We start from the raw sequence: 22,063 nt of genomic DNA, 5'->3' as shown, positions 1-22,063 counted from the left end.
CCCCCCACCTTTCCTGCCCTGCCAGGCCTGTGCTCGGATGAAGGGTCAAGTAATGGAATTTTAGGAGGGACCCCACATCTTTTTTTCCCCATTTTTGGTGGTGGGATTCCTCCTTAAAATTCCTACTAGACCTTAAGGGCCTGGTATGACTTTAAGGGGGAACCCCACACACTTTTTTATTAGTTTTTTTTACATGGGGTCCCTCCTAAAATTCCTACCAGACCTTAAGGGTCTGGTATGACTTTTGGGGGGAACTCCACAATTTTTTTTATAAAATGGGGTCCCTCCTAATATTCCTAACAGACCTAAAGGATCTGGTATTGTTTGGGAGAGGGAACCGCACGCTTTAAAAAAAAAAATTTTTTTCTTTAGAAATGTCAGTTTAAGAGTTGGGTTTAGTGGTGGTAAATAGTGGGAATACATGCTTTGTATGCTAATGTGGTGGAGCCCATTAAGGAGGGTATGAGAAAAGATCTCAGTCCTCTGTTAGGTGCCAAGATGCCTAATACTCTTGTTGGAGCACTGTGGAAGCCACATGGCAATGTAGCCTCTGCATCACAGCATTAGTTCCCCATTGGCTAAAAGTAATAGCATGTCTGCTATTACTGGTAAGGGATGTGATGTGGCCAAACCAGTTTCCAACGGCATTAAGCAAACTGCTCCTGCATACTGTATATTATTTTCAATTAAATAGCAAAACTGTGATGTACCATGTCATTTATTGATTTGTGTTTATCTAGTTTTCAGTGCATACTGTTTTAAATCAGTTTGCTTAAAGTGTAAATAATAAAATTGGCAAAAATGCTAAGCAAAGGTGAGGAAGCAGATAAGTGCGGTTAAAGCAGTGGAATGTGTCTGGGAGACATTATCTAATAATGGCAGAGCCCAAGTCCATCTCTTCTTTATAAGATGCGGAAAATCAATTATATGTCTTTATGAATATTACTTCACACTTCTAGTCATGCTGACAGAACTCATGTTGTGATAGCTGATGAGATCCAAGAAAGAAAGTCTCATTTTTTGTCAAATTAGACCCTGAAGAGATTTTAATACATTTTCCCTTTCCCTTTTCCCATTCATTATAAAAGTTCTATAATTCAGATGCTAAACGGGAGGAACCTAATGTGTTAACACTGATCTCTTGCACTTTAAATCTGCCCCCTACAGTGTGCACAGCAATGGAATTCTGTCCCTGTATGTGGCCAGAGATGCCTTTTTTTGCTGCCCCATATGGCCGTACTCCTACTGCGATTTGACCCACTCTTTTCAAGTTGACTTTGCAACACAGAAGTGCAGAGAAAGATAGAGGTTTTTGAACCACTGTCTGCACAGTATAGTTGTCAATAGTTTCAGGTTTACCAAGGCAATTAAAGCTTTTAAAGGCACTGCCTGGTGAATTTGTATATATTTTCTTTCTTCATTATCATCAGGGCTTCAAATAAAATTTAATTTTAGCTTGAAATACTACATATTAATATTATGTATTATTATATTCAGCCAGTAGGTATAGTATTCAACATGTTTTTCTCCTTAGCGCCTGTTAAAAATGACCATTGTTTATAGAGCTCAGTAGCTGATACCAAAAACTACACATGCAAGTGGATAAATCAAAGCAATGACTCCTCTCTTTCTTTCCCATCCCTCTCTACACAGTTATGGTCAATGTTTCAATGACAGACAAAGTGCCAGAAAGGAAACAAGCACTACTGTGCTCTCTCTTTATATATGCCATAGTGCTCTGGAAATCTTTTCTGTGCATGTATTCAGTGGTCTGCCCAACTCAAGCCCTGATTTGATTTCCATTACACTTTTTTTTTTTAAACAGGCAGTTCATGCAAAGAGACATAAACATCTTGAAGCTGAAGTAATTTTCCATTGAGGAGCTTCTACTGCCTACTGAAATTCTCAGTAATGAATTAAGCAAGACATGCCTTGGGACATTGGCAAGTAGAATAAGAATGAAAAGTCACCGTGATTCTCTTAATCATCCCTGGTACAGCTTTCATTTGTTTCGCTTATTTAGCTTCGTGCTCAGTGCCACTTGGTCCATGCTGTTTTTCTGGAGCATGTATAAATTAGCAATCTTACCTCCTGTGGGCACTTTGTCCTGATGAATGTAAACGTGATGCAGCCTTCTGCAAAACCATTGACATGGTAAAGTGAAGGGACAGGGCTTAGCAATGGGAGGAGGACTTCACCAGGGATTTAGTGTGTCCTTATATGTCTGTAATCCCTTGTACCACAGAATTGGTAGAGGGAGAGGCAGCGCTGTGAGCCAATCAGGGATCTTTGCTTTGCCTTACAGTCTCCTGCATTGTCCAATTACAGGCAGAGATGGACTCTTTGGACAGATTATATGTGTTGCAGTGTAGTGTGTCCCCTTGTGATCTGACCATTGTTATGTTATACCCTCAATATGGTAAACTTAACATTTAACAGTTTTTATATTAGAATGTCTGTCCTGTTTGTTTAATATCTGACAGACAATCAGCCATTTTGTATCTACTTATGCACATAAAGCTAACTACTTCTAAGGAAAGTTTATCAAATCTTCCTCATATCGAGGGAAAAATTGTCCAGTCTATGGCCAGCTTTACACATTTTAAAATATCTACTAACAGATACAAGCCAGGTAATCCTTTCTGTCTCTACATAGCATATATATGTTTTTTTTTCCCTGCAAAAAGAACTACATATTTTCCAAACACAGAGTAGACACCCAGATAGATGAATATTGGTCTTTATAGTCCTGTCAATATGATATCTGAATTCTTGATTACGCATTGAAATTTGTAAATGACAAAATCTTCCAAGGCCTCTAAACCCTTTCTTCTTAATTGCTCGGTAATATTTTTCTCTACCCCGATACCAAAAAAATCATAACATAAAAAGCTTTAATTTCTATGCAAAGTAGATTTGATGATTGAGGTATAATTAAAATGGTAATTATAGCCTTAATGCTCTATATTTGACTTTAAAAAATATGTTATGCTGGGAGAAAAAAAAGCTATTTAAGGAAACTGTTTGAAATGAATGTATTCAAGGCATATTAAATCCTTTTAGAATCCAGTTATTGATTTTTACATGCTATCATGTGTAGTCTGAAACATTTTCTTCATTTATTTCAGTCGATGGGAATAATGCAAAATCATTGGGACGTAAAAAGTCCAAATGAATGCAATATTCTGAATGTTGATATTTAATGCGATAAATATTTGTAATGTCGCTAGAAATCGTTATGAGATGACTAATTATAGAGGCCCTCTGAGCTCGGCGAGATTACAAAATGCCGGGTTAGGCTGGCACCAGCCTGGTATATTTGGGACATGTCACCACCTCATTCTTACAAGTGCAAAATGACATTTTGCTTTTGATCCTTCAGTGACTGTTTAGAATTACGAGAGAGAAAGAGAAAAAAAAAAAATCACCTACAGCCATACATCAAATGTCATGTGCAGCAGCGTAGTGTAACCATATCAATATTTCATGATGTATGGCTTGCTCGGAGGTTTGAGAAACAGTGACCGTGCCAAAAATGACAGTGAGTATGCTTTGCGCTTACTCAACCATGATGTGAGCCTAGAGCAGCAGAAAATAGGTGAGGATATTGTGTACATTTGCAAAAGTATTATTATTAGTAGACCTCTGAGACTTTCCTGGTGTCTGTGCGGGTTGCATGCTGTTTTGTACAGTTGTTTTCTGCACAGATCTGTTCAGGTTACCGACCTCATGACTATACAAAAATGCAAGTAATGGTAGAAATATCTGTGTATGCTTAAATGTCTACTTTACTTTTTACTAGTACCAAGTAGATTAAAATCTGCCTTGGAATGATGAACCTGAAAAGGGAAGCTGAGGTGGAGAAAATTACACAGCATAGGTTTCAGAAAATATATTCCCAATGGCCTTATTAGGTGCGCTCCTGATTCTTGCTGATGTGATTACACAAAGCTACAAGGAACTTTCTGACTTAAGTAAAGTTGCTTGCTGGATAGCATTATTAGCTCACCAATCAGTTTAATTTGTTTCCATAAATTGCTCTTCAGTTGTCCAATCATGTGCAAGCCAAAATCCCCTTGTTTTTGGTTGGGTATTCAACGTTAACAAAGCGTCACCTAAAGAACCAAGTGAACATTAAAATGCTAAGTCAGCAGTGCTTCTTTAGTAAACCGCATCTTTGTCCAATTAGCAGGTAAGAAGTGGAGAGGTGGCTTTCATTGCTGAACTAAAAAATTAGTATGAAATTTGCCTGGTTGCACAATGTGCTGAAGCAAAAAGAATGTGAGCGCTCTACTCTGTCAGGTGGAGCAGTGCCTGTATCCAAAATAAGTACTATACTGTGGCAATCATTATACAGTTGAAACGTTTATTTAGGATTCCGGGAAAGACAACACATTTCAGGGATCTACCTCCCTTCATCAGGCCTAACAAATCATTTGTCTGGTATAAGAGTTCATTCTTATTTAGCTGTATTTAGCTGTTTGTCTGAACTTCCACTTTAACCTGCTCCAATTTGTGGATCACTGCAGACATTGACTTTAATTGTTTTTTGGATTCTGGATAGGACCAAGAACTTATTGCTCTGTTTTCCACCAACTTCACAGAGCACGGCCACTTAAAATAACATCTAACTTTTTTTAGACATCAAGCTTTCTGTACACTAAAATGTTAAAAGGCCTGCACTTTCTTCAATTTCTTTAATGTTGTTTTTTTCTTTGAAAAGCATTGGTCCAACAGGTATAATTTGCCTTTTCTTCAATGTTTGCTTCTGATAACTTTTAATGCCAACCATTTTCCATACCTTTTTCTCTGAGCATTTACCACAACTGAGAAACAAAGACACGTAGCCACTTAGAAAGGCTTCAGTGGGTAAAGTCTGTCATACGGGCTGCAAAGCCATCTGGTCTTGCTGTTGAAAGGTTGGACATGGTTATAGGCAAGATTTTATCGCAGCTGAAAAAAGGAAAAACTTTGCACACGGCTTACATCTTCCAAGGTTGATGCTGGGATTAGTATATTTTGTGCTTTCTTTTTTGCTGTTACTAAAATGACGAGTAATAGAAAGGCAGCAAGAAATGGAGATAAAAGTAAAAGCTCAGCCAGTAATAGCCAAGCACAAACAAAAAATAAATTACTTTTAGCTTAATCGGAAAGTAGGGAACAGACCAATGTGCTGCATGGGTCTGTTTGGGAATTTCTAAACGGTGTAATACAAACGTTACTGTATCAAATATGTGTATATGTTTTGTACAAAGCTCCAACAGTGCCACAAATTTGGTATTAATAAATAACAAAAAGCCATGATTATTCTCTAAGGGTTGTAGAGTATAACATTAAAAATTATTATCGTCATTCTTTTCTATTTTTACTATTAAAGAGAATCTATTGTGATATTGAGCAGTTGCATTTCCAGCACTTCCTAAATTAGATAAAATAACATCTTTTTAGTCAGTTGGTCAGTGCCCAGGTGTTATAGACTTATATTATACTTGCTCTGGGGACATCCATTTTCAGCATTTATATGCTGCGTTCAGACCTGAAGCAGGGTAGGAAGTCCCTGCAGCTTTCGGCTGCAGAGATATCAATAGGAAATATTAGGAGTATAACTCAAAATCGCAGGGATATCAAAGCAAATTTTTTTATGTAGCCCCCATCATTGGTGGGTGGCCTATAATGCAGCCCTTTTTATACCTAAAAATTTGTGATTGGAGGTGGGTAACTTAAAATGCACTCCTATTTCCATCCTCTTAATGCTAGAGGCAAGAGGTGGGCATAATATATAAGTCTTACCACATTAGCCACAGTAATTGAACCAGGCAATTTGAATAGGTGACTCAGCTTTCTCCTCAGAAGTCACTGCTGTGCTAAGCCTGTGCTTTGTACCACAGGAGAGGATTTTCTCCTTCACGGTAGGATGGAACTATGATGGTTCATATAGGGAAATCAATGTGTGATCACTGTTCAGAAAGTAGTCTGCACCCCACAACTCTTGGGTCAGCAATCAGAGCAACGTTTCACTGTAAGGGGGAATATGATTATAGTTTAAGAGCAAATATGATTTAATAAACTCTTTGAATTCATAGACAAGAACCCTCCCCACATATACACATGTTGTACACAATATGGTATTAGGACCACAATAGCAGTGGTTAAAAAAAATGGATGGAGCCATCTTCCATCATGCAGATATCAACACACTTTTTCATTCGTCATTAAAATACTCCCATTTGAACTACATCTAAAAACACAATATAGCTTTTTGGAACTGCATATAGCCCCTTCATAAGACATGTCTTGAAGGGATCAGGAACGGTCCCACAATGTTGTACTGTATTTTTGCTGGTGTAAGTCAAGTTTTTTAGATAATATAGCCTCCTACATAAAGGATGCAGGTGCTTGTCTGCAGATTTACATAAAAGTTACCAAAACATATGTTAGTTCTCCAACACAACCTTGTTCATTCTATATTGGTGTTTCAGTATGAGCTGGATGTAAGTGGAATTAACCCACTAGCTTCTTTTGAGGGGATCCAGCTCCCTTATGGAGCTTTCAGCTCTGCCCCACCAACACAGCACCTCTTGGCAGCAAATGTAGTTAAATTGTGAACTGAAAATGTTACACGCAAAATGCTTAGTAGCCAGGAAAAAAAGTACTTTACTTTGAATTTCAGGTATAGTGTATGTACAGGCAAACCTATTGTTAGTTTTGGATAGAGTGAGGAAGTTTTATTGTGGTCTGTGTTGACGCTGGGGAGATTCACTCCCTATTTGTCTTGGTGACACTTGTCAGAAAGACAGAAAGTAGAAGGGAATCCTAAAGTTTACAGTTGTCATGAGAGTAAGAAAATCTTGAGAGTAAATCTTCCAATGAGGACAAATGTTCTGGCGAGCATTGTGTAGATCTCCTCTCACGTCCTATTACATCTTCAAGACAGAAGGTGAAGGGAAATCTCCCCAGCAGGGCACAGGCAGCAAAATATAACCTGACAGCGGTTTTTGACCCTTCCCTACTCTATCCAACACAACAAAAACATGGTTCGGTACTGTGCATCTTTTTTTTTTATGAAACGGCAAGATATCTGAAATAAATGGTATTGCCAAAACCTGACCTACATATTCAGGTGACTCAGCAGATTACTAATGAGTTTAAGCTGTAAAATGGCCTAGTGCATTACAGCTTTGCATGAATGAAAAATGTAAGCTTTGCACATGTAGGTTGAGTTCCCTGTAGACCTATAATGGGTTAATTTTATAACTCGTACTGGAATTTACCTTTGTATAAGGTCTAGAGCAGGCGTAGGCAACCCTGGCTCTCCAGCTGTGCTGAAACTACAAATCCCATAAGGCATTGCAAGCCACAGACATGACTCCCAGAGGCAGAAGCATGATGGAATTTGTAGTTTCAGCACAGCTGGAGAGCCAAGGTTGCCTACCCCTGCTCTAGAGTTAGTCCCAGTCTTGGTGAATCCAAAAGAAATGCCCATTTTGCCTCTTATGGCTGTATAGCGATTGGCTACAGGCAATTAAAGGAACCCTGTAGTGAGAAAATATGGCATCTGCCATTATTGACCTCTCCTGAAAATGCTAGTTGCCTGGCTGGCATGTTAATTCAATGTCTGAAATAGTCATTGACTAGGACTAGTTAACAGATCAGAAGTGCAGTCAGGTCCTGAGTCAGTCAGTTTGCAGTTTTAGAAGGAGGTCAGCATTGGCAGCCCCCATGGTCTCTCAGTACAGGTTTCCCTTAAGCATTACCTTGATGCTGCCCACTGGTGTGGAAGTTTCCAATTGTTTTTAGAATTCCTGAAACAGATTGCTGATCTGGTAACTCCTCGTTGGCTGCCCAAATTCACCCTAATTGACCTTGTTGTGTAATCTTTTCTCATGCAGCATTATTATATCATATAGATAGCTTTCCAAAAACACGGCCTATCTTCATCACATATCATTTTAGCTCCTCAGTAGACCCATAAATCCTCATTGCTACAGATGCCTGCTTCAAGGAAAGCCCTTAGATTTTCTGTATCATATTAGAGTCACTGGAAAGCCTTTTACATCAGAGGTCTGCGCTTGTCCGCTAGAAGGGACATGTGTGATAAAAGAGCCCAATATACATCACTGGTAATAAGCAAATCCATTTGACAACCTGGTGACTTGCAAATTTTGTAATTCTCCTGAATATATGCAGCTAGAATTGTGAATTTTTTCAGGAGAATTATCATCCATATATCATAGTTGCCTTTTAAATAGTAACTTTCTCTCCAGAAAAGGCAGAACAAAACTCCAATATTAGAAAATCAAAACGTGGTGAATTATCATTTTTTGGTAATTGGGGATAGACTAGGGATAGCTTAGAAATTCTTTTAGGTATTTACTCGATTTCACTCAATGGTGAGCTATTTTCTCTCACTTCCTACAGGACAGAAAGTAAAGAGAAATCTCTGTAATGGGACACAGATGGCAAAAAAGCTCAGAGGTGTTTTAACTACTAATGAAACAGAAAACGTTTTGGCTTTAAATTATACTTTGCGTCCCATGTCAAATCCCTTTACCAAGGTCTTGCAGCACTGACCCTTCAGCACTGATACAAAATAATTTGTTCAATGCTGATCTTTATTTAGGCAGTGAATTTTCAGTTTACTACAATTCTAACTTACTAAAATGTTTCACTTATTTGTGAAAATGCAGTTAGGTAATTACAGTGCCACTAACAATTTGACAAGTGTGAAACGAAATAATGTGTTCCTTAGCTTCTCCTAAAACTAAAGTGATAATGATAAAAAAAAACTTCAAATATGACATTTGATGCAGTGTTCATCTGACACTGGGTTATAATTGGAGTCATTTTTGCCTTTAGCCGTTAAATATGACATTTTTCTGAGGAGTTCAGCTGGTGTCGAACTTTACTAATTCTTGTCAGATCATTTGAAACCTGAGGAGAGACCTAACACTCATGCAGTATGAAAAACAGATTGCCATGACCACATAAATCAAGTATCAGGCCATTAACATTACTACAGGGGGGGAATTCACAACCATTTGGATAGAAAACAGCATGAGAGCAGTTATCTTCTAGAAGATAGATATGCTTTATGATGTTATATGGACCTTGAACCTATGGACCTTGCGCGAGCTCAGAGTAGTGGATACTTTACAACATACACAGGGACCATGGGGAATAAAAGTAGCCACCCTCCAGAAAGAAGGACAGCGTCAGCACCAATTCAGAGAGGATTTGAGGATCTACAGCTGATCAAATACATTTTTGTTAATAGTTAGGGTACTTGAATGCATTTTTAAGTCCTGAGTTTAATGTCACTTTAATATAATTATGTTCCTGGAAAAATGGGAATATCCCACCAAGATGACAAAGTATCTGCTGGGAATTATTGACCACTGTGTCTGCCCTAATCCAAAACTTCCCATAAACATCAGGAACCAAACCTGATCCCATCAAACGTTTAAGGAACGGCCAACTGAGGTGTGTAGGTTATCATCTCTAAAATTTGGTGTGATTTTATTATTGTGTTATACTAACCACAAATGTATTTACATTTTGCCTAAAGATATCAATTAAAGCGCTCACATTCTGATGCCTCATAATATGAATACTGACTACTGATTTTTTAATTGTGGAAATCCTACAAATATGATGTTGTTTCTTTCCCCTCAGAAAGGCAGAATAAGCCATATCAGTAACATGAATGTAATTTGTAGCTCTGTAGACAAAGCAGTATTTTTCAGATTCAGTTCCCCCAGCACAGGTTGCTTTACAGAGTGTCCATGTACTCATAAAAAAAAAACAATTTCTGCTAATTTAATATCTTTCCTAGTACAGCTTGACACCCGAGGCTTGTCTTAGAGCACCTATAATGCTGTGACCAGGGCACAATGCCATAATTTGTTGAATTATTCAGGAATGCAGCAAGTCATATATGTGTCCCTGTAGGGAAAGTCTTGCGGGTTAGAGTTCAGCGAAAAAACTTCCATCTGGTTATTGGTTGCCAGATGCAGTTCTGACCCTACAATATTGATATCAGTGGAATTCATGGCCAAACAATAAACGCTGAGCATTTTCCTTCTTTACTGCAAGTTGATTAAATGTTCCAGAAATGCTTTGTAAGGCCCAAATGACTACATCATGGGAATACAAAATAATAGAGTTTGGGTGCTGTACGTAGATTATATTGAATCCAAATATTATTATTTTTGTTGCATATGAACTTTTGATTGGGCTCATAACATTTTTAGATATAAAGTAGTAAATACAATGTATAATATATTTTTTAGCCTTTTGAGATTCCATCACACAATCTTCAAGAAACAAAATATTGTAAAATGCTTTATAAGCTCAGTTGCCTATACTGTATTATCAAATGGAATAGATATAATGTTAAGTTCTTACAGCTCATGAAAACCCCAAGAACCCCAAATCCACAACCTCAAAAAAGTAGATTATTACATGCAATCAATAAAACAAGGATTGTACATAGAACAATATCGGACCTCTGAAAAGTACAAGCATGCATATGTACTCAGTACTTGGTTTGGGCCCCTTTTGTAGCACTTACTGCAATTACTTTTGCACGATATTCTAATTATTCGAGTTTCACCTGTATATATCATAAAATATATGTTTCCTTTGGTTTTCACCATCACCATTGCAGTGAGCCTGTAATATTTCTGATGATGAAAAGGTCAATCACCTATTTAAAATGGTGTCATCATTCATGTTTGTCTAGGACACTAAATTAATGTTTTTCATCTTCACCTGTTTACTTGAGACTGGATACAAATAAACAATATAAACTATATGTGACACTAATCTAAGCTATAACACAAACACAGAATAAAATATGACACTAAGAGGATATTAAATAACTTCAGATAACACTCAGCACAAAATCACATTTCTGCAAGTTTTCAGGACTGTTTTCTCCTACCAGTATGCAAATCTAACCTTTCAGATATTTTATCCAATAAACCCAGAGGCCATGGCTGCATGAAAAATGTTTACTAAAAGGCTTGCTTTTGTATAATCTATTGATTTAATATCTTTTTGACACACGTAGAATGCCAGTGTTACCCAAAAGGCTGTTAATGAAAATCTAGGCTCGTTTGTTTCATATATAAATTACTTTAAAAAACTACAATGGTTAAAATGTAACACTTGTTAAAGAGCTCTGGGCAAAAGCAGGAAAAAACTATCTATCTCTCTCTCTCTCTCTCTCTCTCTCTCTCTATATATATAAAACTCAAATTAGAGGAAGGCCTGCATAAGCTGCTTGAAGGGTAAGACCTCCTCCCTCCTGGCCTTACCGAAACTAGACTCTGTAAGATTTATTACTCTTGCTGTTTATAAGTTTAAGCTTTTTCCTGTTCATCCTGTTCTCAATGGATGTACTCTGTGCTCCATTCAATTCAAATGTTAATCAAACTGGGAAAAATAGCAGTCTCCATCTGCACCTAGGCGTATATGTGTCGGCAGACTGCCATTCTCTCATAGGCAGGTCTCTGTCTTCACCTGGACTATGTGCTCAGAATCTGGCAAGGAAGAGGGTATTTGTTGGGTTCTTTTTTAAAGTATACTTAACCTTTAGAGAAAGGTCATAGTAATGGTGATTCACACAGCTGTGTTACATGTACTTCAATTGAGTGGTATTTATACAGCATTCTTACTGTAGACCAGTTAAAGTCCAGACATGGATAAGCAGGCATAGATGTATAGGTGAGATCTATAGGGGTCTGATTATGAAAGCTTAGACAAATCTAGGAACACTGGGTGCACACTCACCAATGTTCACCATCTACATTCCTGGTAGTTATAAACAAGCAAGTGTAAATCCAGTGGGGATTGTGCTTGATGAATATTATAGTCTACCTCCCTGAAGATAGCTAATTACACAATATTCAGGTCATGGGATTAGATAATTATACCCATTGGGTCAGGGGGGGTTATGGGATTAGATAAATGTACCCATTGGGTAAGGTGGGTTATTGGCTGAGATAAATATACCCATTGGGTCAGGGAGGTTGTGGGATTAGATAAGTATACCCATTGGGTCAGGGGGGTTGTGGAATTAGATAAATATTAGACATGTGCACCAGCAAAAAATTTGTTTAGTTTAGTTTAGTTTTGAAACAAAAACAAATTGTTTAGTTTAGTTTCGTTTTGAAACAAAAAAAAAATTGTTTAGTTTAGTTTCGTTTTTCGGGTCTGAAATTAAATTAGTTTTGGACAAAATTCGTTTATGGGAAAAAAAAACTTTAAATATTAGTTGACTTGCCCGGGATTTGAACCTGGGACATTAGCAATGGCAAGCCTGTCCTTTATCCACTACTCTATAGCCTCTATACTATAAGCATAGAAGCATTTGATATATATAAATGCAATATGTAGCTTTGACAGCTGAGAATGTCAAATGGGCGGAGCGAGCTGTGACGTCATGGCTCGCTCTGCCCATCTGTTGACACAGACTTAATCTCATTTTTTCTTCTTTTGGTTTTCGTCTTTTTTTTTTTCATCTTCTGCAGACTGTAAAAAAAAAAAATTTTGCTGCAACAGAATTCGTCCAAAAACTAATTTCGTTGTAGTTATGGCAAGCCTGTCCTTTATCCACTACTCTATAGCCTCTGTACTTTAAGTATAGATGTGTTGCAGAGCTAAAATGGTGTGATTTTTTTTTCCTAATGTCATTTTGCTGCAACGAAATTCGTCCAATAACAAATTTCGGGAAATCGGGAATTTCGGATTCGTTTGCATTCGTCTTAGCTGTAATTCGGAATTCAGATGCATCCGAATCTCCGAATTTCCGAAAATTCGTCCGAAACGAATTTCGGAACGAACCGAATCGCACATGTCTAATAAATATACCCGTTGGGTCAGGTGGGTTATGAGATTAGATAACTATACCTATTGGGTCAAGGAGGTTATGGGATTATATAAATATAACCATTGGCTCAGGGAGGTTATGGGTTAAGATATAGATACTCATTAGGTCAGGGGGGTTATGAGATTAGATAAATATACCCTTAAATGATAGATCAGTCCTTCACAATTACTTAATTCATAAGGGAGAGACCAAACTATAATAATCACTCTGCCAGACTTGCAGGCTTTTAAATGCCTCTTAGCATTTGCTTTCCTCTCTCCAATGACCCGATTAACATTTTGACCCATTGAGCATGGAATCCACTTTATTGTTCAGACAGAGACCTGTGACTATTCCAGCCAAATCCAGCTGTCACTACATTTATGATCAAGCATGTCATACATATAAATTTACTCCATCTCTGATATAATGCTGTTTAATTTGTATGCCCCCAAAAGCCTGCAAGCAGTAACAATTCAGTGAGTCTACACAGCAGTCATTTGGCAGCCACAAGTGCTTCTGGCAGTCAGTAAACAGCCATTGATAAATAGTCCCTCTCTCATCACTCTATAAAACATTTAGATAAAACAATGTTGAAATAATAAAGACCTGGAGGAAAAATATCTTGTGCTTCTTCTAAACTTTATCTATTTATTATCTCCCCTGCTGACCCTTTCCAGCGTGTTGGTTTCCTTGTCTGAATTCTGTATGAATATTTGCTGGAATTTTTTAGTTGTTTTAAATTGATTTTTTGAGGCTGTAAAAATAAAACCAGTAATTAAGTATTCATTTGGGGAAGGGGGATCTGTCAGGAGAGAAATATGAGAGCTGCCGGTCCTAACTTGTTTTTTAGGAAATGCTCCATGACTGTCATTGTCATCTTGACCCAGCGTAGGTGTGCAGCTAGGCAAGTTGGAATTGCTCACCTGAATACATGTTTGAAAACAATGGATTGGATTTACCCAAATGGGCTGTTCACTTTGCAAGGGAATTTTCCCTTAGCTTAATAAATGCGGTAAAGAAAATCCCATTGCAAAGTATACCCAATCACCTGCAAGGAAAAAAAAACAGTATGTTTGCCTGCACATGATTGGGCAATGGAATTCAGCATTCATTTCATTCGCTAGATAAGGGAAAATTCCCTTGCAAAGTGAGCAGCCTATTTGTCTTTTGTAAATCAACCCCTGTGATTCGATAAGCCAGATTTGCAAGGAATTGAGAATTTCCACACATTTAACTATGTGCTGAGGGAAAAAAAACAGATTTGCTTTCTCATATGATTGGGTAATTAAAGTGAATATTCACACAATTTACTGTGTGTGCATTCTCAACTTCTTTAGTAAATCGGCCTCAAGGACTAAAAGAGAAAGGATGAAAATGATGCTGCCCTAATTTGCATGTGTAAAAATGAGTCGCAGGTAGCAGCTTTGATATTCTATCATGACAATTTCAATTTGTCCTCTCAAGATATGGTCTGACTATATTGGGCAGAGAAACAGTTCCAATCAAAACTGTTACTGCCATCACGGGCAACTATGTTTGCTCTGCTGCCTCCATACTGCAGCATCCCTGTCTCCAAGTTCCAGTGTGGACTGGTGTTGAAGATTAGACAGGTTCATTTTTAAATGCCCAGAGTTCTTCTTTAAAATAATATCTGATAATCCTCTGATGAACCCTTTAACTTTCTGCTATAGCGTGGCAAGTTACGTCTCCAAAATTATTCCGTGTATCATCACCTTGTCACTTAAGCTGGCCATACACTATAAGAATTTCTTAGTTCTAAGTTCTTGATGAGCCAGACGAAATTCGCACGGTGGGTGCTACTGTTGGCACCCTGTCAGGCAGCATCCCTCGATCAGCTCATTGTATTCTGCGACCGCTGATAGAATACAATGAAGGCAGTGTGAGATTCTGGAAGGATAGATGGGTATTTTTACACTTATTGGAAAGATATAACAAAATGCTTTCAATGGTATATTTAATGGACCAAAAGGGAGCAAATAAGGAAATTAATTGTTATGATTTGCATACCCCTTTATTGTTTAATTTTTTTAAAGTACATTATTATTTTTTTTTAAAGGGATCTAGCATTCACTATTGTGTGTTCTTATGTTCCAGGACTTTGCAGATTCCATATACAAGATGGTAATGCAGAAATTCCAGGAGCTAACTGACAATTTCTCAGTATGTGCACGTCACAAAGCCCTAGCAGCCATCATAATGACCAGAGGTAAGAAAATGTTTTTTTTTTTATATATATATAAAGGCTCTTTGTTGTTGCTGTGATTCGCTGAGGTCTAAACCAAAATGGATCATGCTATTCCTTGCAGTTTACTAGTTCTGCCAATTTGGAGGAGCATTTATTATCACAGCTCCAAGGCAATTTCCGTAATAGAAAAATAAACCCAAAGTAGGAAAAGACTGTGTTAACATAGCCGTGTGAAACTTTGTCCTCCCCACATCACATCTTTGTGAACAAGGGCAAAAAACAGAGGGCTGAGGAGGACGGAATTGAGAACAGTTGTGTTCTAAGCAGAAAAGTATTTACTGCACAAATGAAGTCAGCCATATACAGACATTAGGAAATTGTGAAAAGTAAACCAATGAGCAAATATTAGAGGTGCACCGAAAGGACATTTTGAAACCGAAAACCTAAAATAAAAAAATGTCAGGCCCAAACCGAAAACTACTTTTTTTTTAACCTTTTTAATTTTGTTAAATATTTTTTTTTCTAAAGTTTTTATTTTTTATTTTTATTAAAAAAATGCTAAAGTTTTAACTTTACTGATGAGGGCTCTGGGAAATATCCGGAGTCTAAACAGACCCATGATATTTGCATTTTTAAATAGAAAAAGAGATTGAGAACACAGTGTCCTCTCTGCAGCCCCTGTTATAATGAACAGGAATCCTCTATACTGAGTGTTTCTGTTCATTCATAACTCGTGGAGATAGTATGTTTACCATGTCTACAATCATCAATGAACAGGAAGTGATGTATAGCGCTTCCAAATCATTTATGATTAAGTACAAAGTATACATACTATATATGGGGTCTATTCACAAAAGGGTGAATAGTTTGGAGAAGGCAGGAGAAGGGAACAATCTAGGACAACATAGATGAACTGGAAAGTGAGCTGAATTGGAGAATTTTTCCAAATCGGCTATTTTGTCCTAGATTGTTCACTTCTCCTGCCTTCTCCAAACTCTTCCCCCTTTAGTGAATAGACCTGTATGTCCTCAATTCAGATCCAGAGTGGGCAGTATGGGGAGGAGAGCTCGGTCTATTTTAGCAACTGACTCCTCCCCGTACCGCCACCTCTGCCTCCTGTGATAGCTTACTTCTGTCTCCACCCCTACACCGCTCTCTATCCTAATTTGTCACAGGAGGTCGAGAAGGGCGGTGCTGGAGGAGAGCCCGGCCTCCTGTGACACGCCGGCTGCTCACAGTGCTCTTCTCCCCTGCACCACTTGGTTTCCTCTGATAAATTCTCTCCTCCCTGCTGGACGCTGCGCTGTGTCAGAGGGGACACAGAGCAGCTCCCATCAGGGAGGAGAGAAACCAGGCATGCACCGCAATTTTGGCCGAAAAACTGTACTTTATGCATTTTGCCAAAAGTGCCTTTTTCGCCCGAAATTTCAGTGCTTCCCTAGCAAATATTAAAAGAAACTTGAGAGGATATAAAAATAGAAATGTGGGCGCTTCCATTGCTGACTTTTTTTAAAAGAACCAATCAGGAATGGGTGTTATAATAATGTAGAATTACTTCTCAATTATAGATAAGTGTGCTGTTATTCACATGGATACTCCTTATTGCTGACACTCTGTCCAGGGAGCTGGAGTGAAGTGTACCTGTCAGTTAGCAAAGCCTTTAGTTTTCAGACTTTTATTTAAAGCGGCATTTTTTTTATTAACCCTTGCAGTGGGGCTACCCTCGCACAGCAGGGGTTAACTGCTCGTCTAGGTTAAAAAAACAAAAAAAACAAAGATATATTCACCCAAAGCTCTGAGACGGCTTCTTCTTAGACCAGTCCCTGGAATGCCACCCCCCAATTCCCTGCAGCAGTCTAAGGTCCAGTAAATCATCACATCTATACACTGTGCATAGACATGAGGCTGCCGAGGAACATTCCAATGTGCAGAGGAGGAGGGGACACGCTGGAAGGAGTGCCATGACAGCTGTCCGGTTCTGAGTTTTGGGTGAGTATATCTTTGTTTTTTATTATTATTACATCTAGACACAAAAAAACACTTAACCCTTGCAGTGTGGGGGTAGGCCCACTGCAAGGGTTAATACAAAAGATCCTGGAGTTCTGCTTTAATACCATTTTAATTAGGATTGAGCTCAGGCAGGAAATAGGATGGCACTACAGTCTGGGAATTCTGCTCTGACAGGGAGAGAGTACAAGTAAAAAATATAAAATAAAGTAATTCCCGCAAAGGTAAGGTTGAACTATTATAAACGTTCAAGAATGGAAATTAGAATGAATGTGAAGGCAAAACTTAAGTTTTAGTTTTGGATAGAATTTGAAATAGAAAGAACCTCTTTCTGGTTTTATCATTGCCTGTTTTACCGCTATGCAATCATTGCCTGTGTTACCGCTACGCAGATTAATCTGGTCTATTGAGGCATCTAGCTAAGAGGCATCTATCCAAACATTTTTAGCTGTCACAGGAAAAGGGGGAAGGGGGAATGGAAATTATCCAAAGCCCTGTTCTAGTGACAACAGATATCTTCTAGCTGGGATCTTCTCTTACTTCCAGATGTGTCTCTAGAACAGGAAGTAAAGGTAAATCTACCTGAAGGTATATAGGAAAAAAACGGACAGAGGTCCTAACCATCCCTTACTGTATCTAAAACTAAAAAAAAAGTTGTGGCTGTACATACACTTTATTACAGAATCCTATGTGTAACTGGTACTCTTGCAAACTATGGATTCTGACCCTGATCCTGGCATCTCAGCCAAGTGACATGGAACAAGTATATAAGTTGGTAGTTCAGACTCTTAGACCTCACTTGTTGCATACTTGTTTCAGGTCAGTAATTCTCTAGATATTAAAGATAAGGATACAGAGACTGCACTTTTGAAAACAAGGGAAGTTGCAGTCAAAACAGTAATAGATGTGCTGTTTTTGGGTTAGACACCTCTGTCACATTTCAAAAATCCCATTTCAAAAATAAAAGCTCAGCAGCAAGTTTGCTCATTGCCCCTGCAACCCTCCTTCACCACCTCCATGCACCCCTGCAACTCTCTTCCCCTGGCTGCTTGTGGGTCTTTGGGTTGGGGAAGCAGGAATACTGTCATTCACTTCAGACGGTCTGTATCAGAGTCTCTCAAGGAGATGAGAGCTCCACTCCAGCTGTTCCTTGCTAAGCCAGCTCTAAGCTATGTGGCTGTCTTGTTATTGCAGCACTGCGTATTTCCACATCTGTTGCTGTTGCCCAGCCGAAGCTTTGTAGGAAGTTTCTGCAGTGTTCTGACTTCCCATGCTCACAGACTCCAAAGAACCTGAGAGAGAAGGGAAAACTTATCATAAAAAATCATATTTTCCTGTAAAGAACTGAAAATTTGGGGAGCTTGAATTTTATTTTCTTAGAAACCTTATTACGAGGCCAATTAAGCCTTCAGAAGCTGCAAAAGGGGCATGGATGTGACAAATCATCTATAAAAGGAAAAACATTAGAACATGCACCAAAAAGAATTGCAATGTTACAATACAGTATGTATTGTTTTCCACAGTCATCATTGTACCAAAAATAACAGCAAGACAATTAACAGACTCCCTCAAAAGAAATTAGGTGGGAACCTTTTGGTGATCTGAGGTAAAATTAATAAAACTCAGGGGGCAAGGATAGTTTAAGTCATTCAAAATTTGCTTTCAAAGGATGTGGGCTCAGCAGTGGATGGGTGTACCTGTCCTTTAACGAGAGGGGAAGTACCTGGAAAAACACTCGGTCCTAAAGATTGTTGTTAGTCAAATGCTTGGACTTAAAGCGTGACTGAAGCCAAAACTTTATTTTTAGTTTTGGATAGAGTGGAGAAGGTTTGGAACACCATCAAGGTTTTTTGTCGCTGTCTGTGTCCCTGTTAGGGAGATTCATCCTCCCAATTGGTCTTGGTGACTGTTATCACCGAAAGTGAAAATAAATCCCAAATTTTGGGTTGTCATCAGAACAGGAATATATAGGGAAACTTTCAATGAGAGCACTAGTTCTGGTAACCCTGCTGACCAGGCATTTCCTTCAATTTGGAGGGATTTCATCTCTCATTTACTTTTGTGGCTACCGGACAGGAAGTGAAGGGAAATCTCCCCAAAAGAACACAGATGGCAAACAAAAAGCTGACAAAAGATAGATAGATAGATAGATAGATAGATAGATAGATAGATAGATAGATAGATAGATAGATAGATAGATAGATAGATAGATAGATAGATAGATAATTATACATGTATTCCTACATTTATTACTGCCAGTTTTCCATGCTCAGCAAAAAATCAGTGTGTGCTCTATTTTATTTTATTTTATTGTTTCTTTTGCTTGTGATTTCTAAGTATGATTTAGCACTTCCATCAGAATACCCTGACAATATCAGAATTGAATTTCACAGGGTAGGAGAAAATAATAAATGCCATCCATTTCCACTTAATGTTGATTTACAATGTTTCCCTCCTTAACAGCCATGAAATACTCCTCTGTAGCTCTAGTAGTGTCGGTAATACAATATAGTGTAATAAATGTTTTTTAGGGGTTGAAGTTGCAGTAATGCATATTGATTATGGGGATGATTTTTGATTTATAGATGACTGTGTGGATTTATGAGGTTGGTAATATGATTGGATGAGAAGGATATAAGGTGCCTGGTGTATTTTGAACACCTGTATCCTGAGCTGCTGTATATTTAGGTGATGCACCTGCAAATGTTCTGTGCAAGTTCACATAAGATGAATACTTGGTGTATGTAGTAAATTTAAATTTTTTGTTTTCTTTTTTTCTATAGTGTCTTTATTTGTTATGTTTTTTAGTGTCTTTATATAGTGTATGCACAAGCTGAACTCTGGGCAACATAATTTAAGTAGCTTTAAAGAAGTTAATAGCTGGTTATCTTTGCCATGTAGCAGTTCAGAGTTTTTCTTTTTCATGCAGCATGGAAACTGTGTTTCTCTTTCCACCCGATAGTACAGCTCATGCTGTAGTTCAGCCCCCTGCCAACACCAGTGCTCCAGGTATTATAGACTCTTCAACCCCATCTATTCTTGCCTATTGAGAAATGGGGACTAAGATGATGCTGTGGCCGTGCGTTTTGTGAGTGGGCAAGCTAAAATATGGGGGGAGACACATTGCTAGTGCTGGTGTCCATCATGCAGTCCTAGTTGGGGTGAACAGTAGGCAGAAATACAGCATCTAAAATACCACTGTATGAAGAAAAGTGGTCTTTATACAGTGTATGAAGAAAACAGGGTTGATTTATTAGAGACAAGGAAAATGTACAAAAAAAAACAAAACTGTTTTTTGCTTGCACATGATTAGATGATTAAAGTCAGCACAGCTTCAATTAATTTACCAAGCTAAGGGAAAATGTCTTTACAAAGTGAATACCCTATTTGTCTTTAGTAATGCGCCCTTCAATATCTACACAACAGAGGTAACCAGCTATCACCTCCCCCAAAGCTACTCAGATAATGGTGTCCAGACTCTAGCTTTCAAACTAGAATCCCTAACTACCAAATATCGCAACACATCATTGATAACCAATAAAAAGTTACAGTCAAATGAGTGGACCAATTCATGTGGATCAAGATCTTACTTGGATTTGATCTGTTCGTGGATCATGGATATCAGATGGATATCAGTTGATGTTCCAAATCATTCTGCTCTGTTTTCTTTCTTTTTTTTGTTGCTTAGGGAAATGTCGCATGTGCATGTGCATGTGCATGTGCTTTGCTGCTTCTAGCTGTTATATATATGTTATGTTATACTGTATATATATATTGTACTGGTTGGTTTGTCACATTAATCCTTGCTAATTAATTTAAAAACATAACGTTTTGCAGTAATTTATAAGTGCAATATATACCTAGTTATTAGAATTACCAAAAAGTTTGTTTATATTTTTGTTTATATTCTTGGTGGTCAAGTGGTTGGCTTTTCTGCTTTCAGCATTTGAATGCCATATTTGCTGTTTAATCTCATTTTGCTTGACATTTAGTAAGCAGGAGCAATTATCATGTATGGCCACATTTACATGGACCTGTCAGCACTGTCATGGAATTTACGTTAGTAGGTGACATGTCTCACTATAGCAAACAATCGGATATGTCTGTTCAAATCAAGCACAAAACCTGTAGCAAATACGTATTTAATGTGTGCATGCCTACTGAATAGGTGTCCATCACACAATTATATGAACTAAGCTACTTTGAGGCACATGGGTGGGTGATAAAAGTTGCCATTGCTGACTTTTTCTGCAAATGATGGTTGCTTGGCTGTCACGCTGACCCTCTGCCTATAATACTTTGAGCCTCTGACCAATGCAGATAAGAGTCTTTGACCTTCTCTGCCTTTCCCAATCTGCATGCTTGTTTCGGTTCAGTGACTCAGAAAGTAATGATGCAACTCTGTTCTCATCAACATTCTCCTATATGTCCAGGGTAGCTTGATGAGGTGCCTCCCCTGTTCTTGACTCATAAGTAATGGATTGGGTGTTTGTTTGTTACATTAAAATATGGGGATGCCTGCTATTAAAACTGCACTTTGGATCAGACCTGCATCTAAGGCTAATATAATCTATTTTAGTGAAAACAAAATTACACTGGAAAAGTTATAACTGAAATTTTATAAATGATGACATTGTATTGTTGCTGTTAAAAAAACAATAAAAGAGCTAAACTACAGGTAGATATAAAAGGCACATATTAATGTAATCATTAATACATCATTAAATATATTTTAAAGGACATGGAGGTCAACTGCACCTCAAATACACATGTCAATTAATTCTGAAAGACCGCAGAAGCGCCTCAATCTGAAGTCAAATAGAGAGTCCTACCGTACTCCTGACCGAGAAGCCCCATACAATGTGGGGGGGTGCTGAAGTGGCCGCGGATGGCGCCGGCAAATACTTGCAGGTCATATCACCATGAGTGGCAACGTTTCGGAACCTGTCCGGTCCCTGTCCGGTCCCTTCATCACG

At 38.1% G+C, this 22,063-nt stretch overlaps 1 protein-coding gene across 1 annotated transcript in view; it reads left to right on the top strand.

Annotated features, from left to right (window-relative positions):
* Positions 1-22,063, top strand: part of ADARB2 (adenosine deaminase, RNA specific B2 (inactive)) — a 450,356-nt gene that overhangs the window by 352,965 nt on the left and 75,328 nt on the right. Inside the window, exon 5 of the mRNA XM_018554192.1 lies at positions 14,990-15,101. Within this exon, the coding sequence (XP_018409694.1) occupies positions 14,990-15,101 (112 nt within the window). The remainder of the gene's footprint in view (positions 1-14,989; positions 15,102-22,063) is intronic.

The sequence above is a fragment of the Nanorana parkeri genome, unplaced genomic scaffold, assembly GCF_000935625.1.
Source record: "Nanorana parkeri isolate BGI_ZX_2015 unplaced genomic scaffold, ASM93562v1 scaffold145, whole genome shotgun sequence".
Taxonomy (NCBI): Eukaryota; Metazoa; Chordata; class Amphibia; order Anura; family Dicroglossidae; genus Nanorana; species Nanorana parkeri.
This window is presented reverse-complemented; position numbering and strand designations above follow the sequence as displayed.